This window comes from Alexandromys fortis, unplaced genomic scaffold, assembly GCF_014885135.2.
Source record: "Alexandromys fortis isolate MF-2015 unplaced genomic scaffold, M_Fortis_MF-2015_v1.1 scaffold_13, whole genome shotgun sequence".
Taxonomy (NCBI): domain Eukaryota; kingdom Metazoa; phylum Chordata; class Mammalia; order Rodentia; family Cricetidae; genus Alexandromys; species Alexandromys fortis.
The window spans coordinates 7,632,673-7,644,457 of NW_026067908.1; the positions used below are offsets into that span (position 1 = coordinate 7,632,673).

At 43.7% G+C, this 11,785-nt stretch overlaps 1 protein-coding gene across 1 annotated transcript in view; it reads left to right on the top strand.

The window, feature by feature from the left end:
- Positions 1 to 11,785, top strand: part of C8a (complement C8 alpha chain) — a 56,843-nt gene that overhangs the window by 24,930 nt on the left and 20,128 nt on the right. The window contains exons 6-7 of the mRNA XM_050136142.1: positions 635 to 835; positions 1,526 to 1,766. Of these exons, the coding sequence (XP_049992099.1) occupies positions 635 to 835; positions 1,526 to 1,766 (442 nt within the window). The remainder of the gene's footprint in view (positions 1 to 634; positions 836 to 1,525; positions 1,767 to 11,785) is intronic.

Sequence of the window (11,785 nt, forward strand, 5' to 3'; positions counted from 1 at the left end):
ATGTATCTATCCGAACAGCACAGACTCACTCTGAAGATGGCACCATTAGAGAACATGCCTTCAGGGTCACAGACTCTGAAAGGTGTACCTCTATTGTTCTACTATAGGATAAGACACTGGCCTTGCTTAAGTCAACTGGGAAATGCAACTTTGTTGAGCTCAGGGAAAGAAATAGCTGAACATTAGTGGGCAGCAGTAAATCTCACGTACAGGGATTATTACCCCCCCCCCGGCCTTCTTGACCCCTTTCTACCCAGGTCAGCGACCAGACACGGCATTCAACAACCCTCCATAGTACAAACAAGCAGCCCCCCTTTATAGATGATAAACAACCCCTCACCCTCAAGAAAATCTATGCTTTGAATATAATTAACATTTTAACATAATTATCTGCACGCAGGAACAAGCAAGTGTATAAGCAGTGTGGACATAAATATCTTAGAAATTCCACTTGACACTAAGAGACTTTGCTGGGTTTTCTCTGTTTGAGTGGGCATCAATCTGATGCATGGATCAGCTTCTGAAAGGCCTCCCACCAACCTGGTACTTCAGATAGCTTGCAAAGTGAAGATCCGGAGGGCACATAGAAGCTGAGAACCACACACGAAACTAACATCCCGTTTTCTCCTTTCAGGGCCTGGCAGATACTTTAATCTCCTCCGAGTTTTATGATGATTCCAATGAGCTCTTTTCTAAAATAAAAAATAGTAAGACACTGTCAGGTGGCATAACTTTCGGCATAGGCCCCCCAAAAGTTCCTGTGACGCTGGCGCTGAATGTATCCGGGTCCCGTATATCTTCACTCATGAACCAGTTAAGCAAGTATAATGAAAAGGTATTGGAACATAAAGTCTGTGTCTCTCGGTATTCTATAATCCACACTGAACACGTATTATGTTAAATGCATTAAAAAGTACAGTAGTAATTGAACCTTAATTTGCCTGTGTAATTGGAAATGTCTGATCAGTGGTGATCATGTCTGTTTTTTTTTTTTTTGTTTGTTTTTGATTATGCCTTTGCACACAGACCATCCTCACAAATGGAACAGAACCGCACCATAAGACCGGAATGCCTATCATCCTGTCCCCCCCCCCCCCCCCCCCCCCCCCCCCCCCCCCCCCCGCCAGTCTTAGCATGGTTTCCTAGAACATACAGGAAACCACATAGAGTGGCTGGATTAAAGAACACCAGCCCAGCCCTCTGAATTTGACACTCAAGGTTTCTAAAACAAGACTGATTTTTTTCCAAATAGATAAGAAGGCTTGTGTGCTCATCTGTCTACCAGGCATTGGCCACTCATACCTGAGCTATGTTAGAGTTACTGTGAACATACCCCGGGCGGGGCGAAGAACAGAGGGGAATGCATGGGTGAAGTCTTTCATACATTGGTATCCAATATGTGCTTGTGAAATCAAACAAAACTGTATTACGTGTGTTGCTGACTACGCTTTCTTCAGCCCTAAATGCTGACCTTTTGGACTCCTCTCTCACATGCCCTTTTGTCTCATTCGGATGCTGCTGGAAGAGATTCAGCTTCATGAGAGTGTCTACGAAGGTACAGACGGCACATTTTAAGATGAGGAGACACAATATTGTGCTGGATGAAGGGATGCTGCAGTCGCTAATGGAGCTCCCAGAGCAGTTCAACTACGGAATGTACGCCAAGTTCATCAACGACTACGGCACCCACTACATCACCTCTGGAACCATGGGTGGCGTTTACGAATACATCCTGGTGCTTAACAAGGAGAAAATGGCAGCTGCTCGTAAGTAGATCCAGAACTCCATGCCTGGTGGGCAACACACACCATGAGACATGCGTCTTGGTTTCATTTGTTGTTGCTGGGATACAATACCCCACCAAGAACAACTCAGGAGAGAAGGGATTTATCTCATAGTTCCAGGTTACAGTTGATTACTATAGAGAATGACTGTGGCTGGAACTTGAGACAACCGGTCAAATTGCATCCATAGTCAAGAAGCAGAGAAAAATGAATGCAGCATGCTTCTACACATTCAGATTCACTCCCAGGTCTTGCCCAGGGAATAGTCCACCTACACTGGGTTGGTCCTTCCTCCTCAATTAAAATATAGTCATAATTCTTTATAGATATAACCACAGGCTAACTTGAGCTAGACAAACTTTTTTTTTAAAATCATTTTCAGATTTCTCATTTCTGGGGAGGTGAGATTCATTAGACTGACCAGCTAATAAACACCGCAGGGAGGGTTGGAACTCAGGATTGGCCTGGTCCCTTAAACTATGTTCTTTCTATAACCTCACAGTTACCCTTTCATAAATAAAGAATTTTGAGAGTTTTGTTATTTAAAATGTAAAAACATGTTTGACTAAGAGTTTTTCGTAAGAAATCTCTCTGTAATTAGTCAGTGAAACCTAAATTCACCCAATTCCTCTTTCTCAGTCTCTGTCTTCCACTTTCTCACTCCATCCCCACCTTTCTGTGGTAGGCTGGATTTTTATCTTTTACTCATGACGCCAGTTTCTAGATGGTCTCCAGGGTCAGGCTCTGCCCATCTAAACCCTTCTCAGCCATTGCTATTCAATAGACAATACTTCACATACCCAGTGACTTTAGTTCCTTATTTAAGGTCCTGAAAGATGAAGGATGCCGTTTAAACCTCTTTATATGACATCAACAATCTTCAGGATCTCATTTAAGCCATACAGACAGCGGTTCTCAATGTGAGCTCAAAACCTGCTACATCACACCATCCAATAACTCATCAGAAAGGTGCATTCTTGAACCCTTACCCCAAACCTAACTGAAGGAAACTCAACTGGAGGGTAGACTCAGAAGTCTGTTTTCGCATGCTTCCTGCATTGATTCTGGTACCTTCTAGAGAGAACCACTGACTTAACCCATGAGTGATCACAGATGGAAAGATCCATCCCTATTTAAAATCCAAGTTCAAAGGCCCAGTTTTAATGTGTCAGGCTGTCCACTCCTCTCCCTCAACCGGTTCATATAAATGACAGCCACTATAGTATTGGAATAACTTTTCGACCATTAGTATTTCATTCCCACTAGACAGTAACGTTGTTGAAAACAAATACCACACTGCATGCTTTTCTCTCTCTTTTCTGCCTCGGCACAGGCCCAAGACAAAGTGGATATGCAAAGCAAGACAGGAAGTGTTAACTCGGACTCTTGGCTAGCTCATTTTGAAGTCTGCTCATTGATGTAGGTGCTCTATTGTTCTTGGTGATAGTGCAAGCTATGCTTCTGAACATTTACTATGCTTGTGCATGAGCTATAATGGTGCCCCTACCCATTTTTCTAGACGTGGGTTGCAATGCAGTTAACAGATCTACATTTTTTAAAAAAAAAAACACCAGTAACCAAGGATAGAACATAAAACAGCCTAGCAGATTTTAAGTACCAGAGATAGGTAGGTCATTGCTTTGGGAGACCTTTTCCAGTGAGCTAAAGACATATATATGTGCACTGTCATAAGAAAACACAAAATAAACAGCATAAGACCACTGTAAAAAGAGCTTCGACGTCTACTCAAGTAAGTCCTTTTTCAAGTCATTCCCCAACAAGCAAGGGAGGAAGGAAAGGCTCAACATTATTGAGCGCCTAATAAATTCCTAGCATAACTGCTTAGATTCTCATTTAACTTTGTGACAAGGCTTAAGAGGACGGTGTTGTGCAAATGTTAGACACAAGAACACTGAGTCTCCTCTGGGAGGTGTACTGCTTTGCCCAAGGAAACAGGGAATCTGACCTCAGAGCCTTGGACCTGCGGTGTTTCTCTCATGGTTTGGGCTCCTATCTTTACTGTTGGATTACTAATGAGTTGCCTGGGGTAGCTGGTGCCCCCTCCTCTTTAAAATAATGTAGGGCAGAGATGGGCTTCCAAAGTGGTTAATATTCAAAAGGAGCCCACCGACAAATTGTCCCAGGATAATTACCTCAGCTCTGTTTATAGAAAACCATATGTCGATAATAGCACAATTTGCTATTCGTGAAGGGCTGATTTTCTATAAATCCAAAAAGTTAGTGTTGCTTTTCTATAAATATGGAAATGTGCTAATCATCACCTCATCTGCTGGAGACCGCTAATAAATCAGAATGTCATTTACATATTAACCTACAAAGAACAAAAACATCTCTACCTTCTTTCCTTTTGACAAACAGCAGCGCGCACGCCCTTTGTCCTATCTGATGTCTGGCTGGTTTGCTGTGGCGTCCCTCCACCGACTCCCTTTCTTTCTGGGTGTATGTCCTTGTTTCTCCATCTCTGCTTTTCTTTGTCCCTGCCCTTTCCACCTTCTTGATCTCTGTGACTTTAATTTATATTCTCTTAAGTGCAGTTTCTATTAGACGTCCTAGGTGGTCCACACGCACGACTCACATGGCTGACCTCGGTGTGGGAAGATTTCAGAAAATTTACTGTTTTGCACGGGGGACGCTTTTGTCCTTGAGTTTGCTTCAGATCCTCTCTGGGTTTGCCGCAGAGGATGCGCAAGGGTGTTTTTCTAATATGTCCTTTAGATCAAATGTTTTCTTCCTAAGCATTTAAAAGAATCAAGAGGAGACCATACTTTGGGGGAGGCAATGTAAGACTCCAGCATGATCCTAAACCTTCCTTACGCACTGCACCTGACGACACTCTACCCTCTGCAGGGATCATTATGGCTGTGGCCTAGGATTTGTGTATCTGGATATATTTTTTTTTTCATTCCTTCTTTGGCACTCACCGTTCGTCCCCAGGCTGGGATTTAACAGGGAGTGAGGAGCATGTTCTCCATTCAGGCCTGTCTGAGATGTCATCAACTTGCATTTCCCCGGGGTGCATGGCATCCTGCAGCAATCCTGTTCCGGTGGTTTCTGTACGCGTTCTCTCTCCTCTACTCAATTAGTTCTCTCTTGTTCTGTGAGGCTAATCCCTCTACTGCTTCCTTACTAGACAAGCATCAGCTCAGCTCTGTAGGCCTTGAAAGGGCTCCCTCCCACTCGGAGGCCTGCCTCTGCCATTTCCTCGCAGTTTTTGTTGGTTTATACCCTCTCTTGCATAGCCGGATTTGCTGTGTTTGTGCTGCGTACCAGGTAAGAGAGACCAATTTGAAGGATTTGTGTAAATTCTAAATCCTTCTCCTTCCTAGTGAGGCCTGTTGGCTTTCTTCCAACGTCCGTGTGGCCATCTCACCTCCCGACTCAGTTGCCATCCATCTTGTGCAAACCGCTAGAGCCCTTAGCTGCCTCCTGCAGGAGTGTGACAGGCCATTGTCACTGTGCTGTGGAATTCTATGGGGCAGGCCAACTTTAACCCAGGCTCTTCTTATTGGCTGTCCCTCTGTCTCAGCTGTCTCTCCCTCTGAGGTTTTTTCACAGCAGTGTGCCTATCATTCAGACCTCCAGTTCAAAGCCAGCATTCCAGTGAGGCCTAGCTTAACCAGGGAGGCAAGTCTCTTTTTATATGGCTCTGTCTTAAATTCAGGAAACCCCTGTTCCCTCCCTCGCTGAGCTGACTTGTCCCAGTCAGCCTCTCTGCTGCTGTGATAAATTCCGTGACCAAAAGGAACTTGGGAAGAAAGGACTTGCTTAAATTACAGCTTCACTTCACAGTCCGTCACTGAGGGAAGCCAAGGCAGGAAGTGAAGCAGAGACAAGGAGGAATACTGCTTACTGGCTTTCTCCTCTTGGGTTTCTCAGATACCCTTCTTATGTAGCCCAGGGATGGCACTGCCCACAGTGGGCTGGGCTGTCCGTCAAATAGTGATTAAGAAAATATCTCATAGACACACTAATCTTATGTAGGCAAGTCCTACACACTACCATATGGATATATTTATTTGTTTATAATCCTCCCCCTCTTTCTGAAATATGGGTATAGTTATGTACTTCTGCTTTGTCCTTTTCTGCAGATGTATTTCTCAGCTCAGTGCCTCAACCACCAATAAGTAGCATTGAATCCACCCATCAACGATCTATCTATCTATCTATCTATCTATCTATCTATCTATCCATCCATCCATCCATCTACCTAATCTTTCCCAGTACAAACTGGTTTGTCTGCTGAGATCTTTCCATATGAAGGTCATTCATGTCTCACATGGGTGTCTAATAGAAACCGCACTTAATAGAACGTATGTTCAATTCACAGAGCTCAAAGATAGAATACTGACAAAACTGTGAATCATGATAAGGGCTGTGTGCAAGATAACATTAACAGGTATTAGAATCAGAGAATGATGGCACATATTGGAGGATGCTCACTTAGCTTTGGGGGTCCTGAGACGTCTCTCTGAGGAGGTAGAATACAAGTCATGCTAAGAAGTAAAGGCTGCTGAAGATTATCTGGGTATCTTGGGCAGAGTGGGCATCTCTGAGAAAAACCCTGCAAGGAGTAGTACACAGGGCTTGAGAAGGAAAGGAAGAACTTGTGCTCGAAGCCTTTGGGCAAAGGGAAGGCTATCAGAAAAGGACTAAGGTTTTCAGGGCTGTGGGCTGGAAAGGTAGCTAAGGTGCTGCATGTATACTGCATACTGCTCTTGTCAAAGACCTGAGTTCATTTCTCAGCATCCGTGTTGGGCACTTCAAAAGTTCCTATAACTTCTGCCCAAGGGGAATCTGACACCAGCGGCTTCTGCGTGTTTCTGTACTCATGCATTCATACATAGACAGACACACATACACATAATGAAAAACCTATAAAAAGCCTTAAAAAGCACTATAGAAAGGCCCCTAAAGTCCCAGCTGACCATAGTAAGAAGGATGGAGCCTATCTGCAATGCCATGGCCAGTCATCTGGGTGCATTACGGTCTAGCCCATGTAGCTATAGATTGTTTGGCTGCTATGTAACCACAGATTAAAGAAAAGGAGTGAGGGCGGAATCAGGGAGAACCCTTGGAGGCTCTTGCTGGGGTCCTGATAAGAGGTCAAGAACTGAGGTGGAAGAACGTGACAGATTCGGGGCCTGTGTTGGCACATCTTGATTGCATGAACACACGCTTAGGGCATTAGTCTTTGACGGTGTTGCCAGAAGCAGCCACAACTTGCCCACTCACCTTGTGTAATTCTCGTCTGAATTCAGACATCAACTCCCAGACTTCCCAGAACAGACAGGTTGGAAGCAACGGGTATTTAAATGTCACCAGCTCAGGCAACTTCATATGAGTTTGCTCATTCACCGATGGTCCAGAGGAAAGGGAGGTATTTCCTTAGTTCTAGCTAGCGAAAAAGACTCAAGGTATTCTGAGTTAAAATACACATTTACCCTTTCTTGCCAGTAGTCTTTATCAGGACTCCCAGATTGGGAGGACCTCTGGCCTCCTTTCTCTGTCTTCCCATACATCACTGGTTACCTGTCCTGAATTCATAATCTATCTCCACCTCCCCTGGCTGTTCACTTCTTCCATTGATGAGACCACTTTCTCTTTTCTCTGTCAATCTCTCCAGGGAGGCAGACACCTAGACGGGGAAAGGATCAAGGGTGGATGGAGATCCCATAAATGACTCGGGAAATGAGATGGCTGTGCTCTGCTTTAGACCTTTCTTTTTAGCTAATGTAGACAGGACTTTGGGACATTTGTTTCAGCCTTGGTGACCTTGGTCCCTCAAATACAGCTTGACCTTGGTCCCTCAAATACAGCTTGAAGTAGAGTGTTTCTCATCAAAGAGTTTAAGGTTTGTAAGCGAAACTCTCTATGTAGTAGGAAGTTTAACTAAATATACCAAAGACCTCCCATACCGACGGTTCTGTGGGTTTGGGGTGTATTAAGAAGGTTTTGCAGGGGCTGGAGAGATAGCTCAGAGTTTAAGAGCACTGGCTGCTCTTCCAGAAGTCCTAAGGTCCCAGCAACCACACAGTGACTCACAACTGTCTATAATAAGATCTGGTGCACTCTTCTGGCATGCAGGCATATACACAAGAAATAAATCTTAAAAAATATAAATAGAATGCTTTGCAAGAATCCTAAAAAAAAAAGGCTGCTCTTGCTGCTTTGTTGAGAAGGGAGCAAGCAGAGGCTTCTGCCCCCTGCGGCCCCATCAAAGCCAGCATGCTGCCTGGTAACATGAAATCTTGTCCTGGGGCTCTGTTGCTTCTCACCCACAGCCTGCTGCTTACAAGCCCAGTGTCACTGCTCTGAACCTCTGAAATATTATCTGAACATTATCCTGACTTTAAAAGGCTATCGTGTAGCTGAGGGCGGTGGTGCATGCACTTGGGAGGCTGAGGCCAGAGGTTTGCATGGTTTGGGCTCCGTGGAGAGATTCTGTCCCAGGAATATGGGAGAGAGAGGGTGGCCAGTGTGAGAACTAACCAATGCAATGGTTACAAAAACCCCACGAGAAGTAAAGGGCCATCCAAGCGGTAGTTACTGTTGTGGACGGTGGTTTTAAGAGGGCTCAGTCAGATACTAAAGGCATCCAGATTTAGAAATAGGCCTGTCATAGGCAAAGAATATAAACGTTAAAGCCGAAAACCCAGGTGGGGAAGTCTCGGTTTTAGATCACTGACCAGCCTACTGAATTTCTCTGCCCCTCAGCTTCAGAGCCTACATGGAGATGATGGTAAAGGTTTATTTAAGAATTATTTCATGTACTTGGTAACATAGTAAACATTCAACAGATATTTTCCCCTTTACTGCATGATATTAATATGATTATTTAATCGAGCAGTTAAAATCATGGGACCAGTTACTTATTAATTGCACAATTCTGGGTAGATTACTTAATCATTTGAAATCCAAATTCACCTGAAAACTGGATGTATCATCCAGTCCCTCATGGCTAAGAGAGGTAAGTGAACTTATTTGCAGAGAGCCTTGAGTGTAGTGCCTACAACTGGTAAACCCTCAGGAAGCTTCCATTGTTGAAGTCAATTCTGGAAGGTAGCTCTGCCAACTACTACACCAGCAATTTCCCAACTGAAGTCAGTTCTGAATCAGAGTTATGGTTGTCTCCAGTGTTTATTAGCCATGGACCCCACAGACAAATCAGTTCATGTCTTTGTACCTTGGTTTCCTTTTCTTCCGAAGGAGACAGTGGCAGAGCACACTTCATAGATTTGTTTTAAATAGAAAACAAAATGATCTACGTGACTGTCTGGCCCCGAGCCTGACATACGGAAACTCAGAAGCGTTACCTATTTTTGTTCTATGGAATCCTTTTATCTGGGTCCAGTTTCTGGTTCTTTGACAGAACACTGGATGAGGTCACATATAGGAGATTGAGTTAGGACCCATGGCTCTGAAGGTCAGGCAGTCTAAACACCTGGCATAGGTTAAGCCTCACTCTGCACCACCACTTGGCAGAACAACGGAAAGGCAAACAGCCACTCGTAAGAGACAGAACCCAGCTTTAGCAAGAATGAACTCATTCACAGGGGTATGGTATTAATCCATGCTGATGGCACAGTCACTTAGGAAAGCCCTTCCCCTTCCCTCTCCCAACCCTGTTACACTGAGAAGAGAATTACAATATGCTACTACTCAGGGGATGAGCTATATTCAGAGCATGGCGGCGCCCTTATTACTATGTGCTATTATTGCCAGCCTTCCAATTTCTGAAGGTAATCTTAACTGTCCTCTCATCTGTAAAGTGGGGATAATAAGAAGACCTGTATCGCCGGGTCGTGTGACTGGCTGGTACTGAAACATTGCTCAAACAGAAGGGAAATCATTATCATTAATTTCTGCCCGCAGTGGCTGGTGGTTCTGCTGTAGACCTGGAGCCTCAGCCATCATGCCCCCCTCCCCCACCTGCCTGCTTTTTTGATCAAGGTCATTCATTTCTGTCTCCAGAGCTTCATCCAGTTTTGGAGGGTCTGCTCTTCCCATTCGTCAAGGTCACTTTGGATTCTCATCACTATCTTTCACGGCGCTAACAACTCTGCCCAAATCAGTGTGTGCTTTCCATCATCCCTGGCCCTGATGGATGCCAGATCACAGTGGCCCTGGAAAGGCCCTTCCAGCAACAGTGTAGTTCATCTAGCCCTTCATTGATCAGTCTCCTCCATCACGGTCCTTGGGCCAGCTGACCACCGCTCACGCACAACTTAGAACAAGCCACAAGGACAGAATTAATTATAGCTTCCCTTGCTCGTCCTCCCGCCTTCCTGCTTTCTTTTATTCATTCATTCCTTTAGCTCTCCATTAAATAAACATTTGTTAAACACGCTTAACATGGGAGGCACTGTCCAGATACCTACATGATTAATAAGTACTCCTACTCATCGGGGGGCTCATAGAAGAGAGTGGGTTTTTCTTTGTTATAATCACCTGATTACAGTCACGGATGATTTACTTTGTGGGCAGCCAAATGAGTTGCCACCCAAAGTGACTAATGATCTGGATTTCTCATTCGCGGTACTTAGAATCAGCCCAAGTATTTGATTTTAATAAAATATATTTACACGCAGCAACATCTAATATTTGTAAAGCAAACACACAATCATATCTGGTATTCAAATTAATCTTTGTAATAGTTTCATGAGGAATTGTGTTATTATTTCCTCTAATTTTTAGAGAGAAGGCCGAGACTCAAAGAGCTTAAATAAACCCTGTAAAGTGACTCAGTGTTGATCTGAGGTCTTCTGAGTTAGAGTCTGTGTCTTTTCCGAACATGGACCCCTTTCCCATACATAAGTACATTCTCCTATTCATTCTGATGCTATTCATCACCACAGATGTGATGGTGAGACCAACCAACAGTTACTGGCATTTGCTAGGAGGCTGACATTGGGCTAATAACTTAAAATTCACTATTTTGACTGGTCAGAGGTGGCTCATACCTTTAAGCCCAACACTTGGGGAGCAGAGGCAGGTGAATCTCTGAGTTTGAGGCCAGCCTGGTCCACAGCGAGTTCCAAGATAACTAGGCCTACAGAGAAACCCTGTCTCAAAAAATTAAAAATAAATTCCCTATTTCACTTAATATAGAGACGTTTGTGAAAAGGATAATAAAATATTTAATTTACAAAGGACTAAGGTTTAGCAATGTCAAATATTTTTCTCAGTATCAAGCATCTATCTCAAAGATATATGTGTGTGTGTGTGTGTGTGTCACTGGAATTAGGTGTCAATCTTGGAAATCGCAATTTTTAAAAAATTTATTCGTCTCTGATACTCTCTGATACAATATATCTCAACCACAGATTTCTCTCCTTCCTCTCTTTCCTTCTCCCCAAGACCCACCTCTCCTGTGTTTCCTTTCAGAACAGAGCAGGTCTCACAGGGATATCAACTGAAACACGGTAAACAAGATGTGATAAGACTAAGCATAAATCCTCATATTAATGCGGACGAGGCCACCCAGTAGGAGGAAAAAGATTCCCTGGCAGGCCAAAGAGCCAGGGCCGTCCTCACTCCATTCAACAGTACTATAAAGACTCAGGATGTTGTAACCTCAGTTTTTCCAGACTATAGAATATAGTTTATTAGTAGATTATCAAAGAAATTCAGTAGATCATGACCAGCCTCAAATCATGCACAACACATTAACATAAGGTAAGATGCAGAATGTGAGTGCATTGCTCAAAATGTAATTAATACTGAAACTTGATTTAGCTGAATGTGTGCACGCGGGATCACAATGTAAAATGTATTTCTTACTTGTGAGGTCTTAATGTAAAACATATTTCTTACTTTTAGAGACAGTCAAAAGAGTATTAAAAATCATGTATGTATATGTGTCCTCCATTGATTATGAACGTGTACCAAAGCACTCTAAATAATGGGGGAAATCATCAACAGCCACAAGAGAGGCAGCAGAAAGTATCTTGGGGTTCTCCACAGAAGCAACCAATAGTATA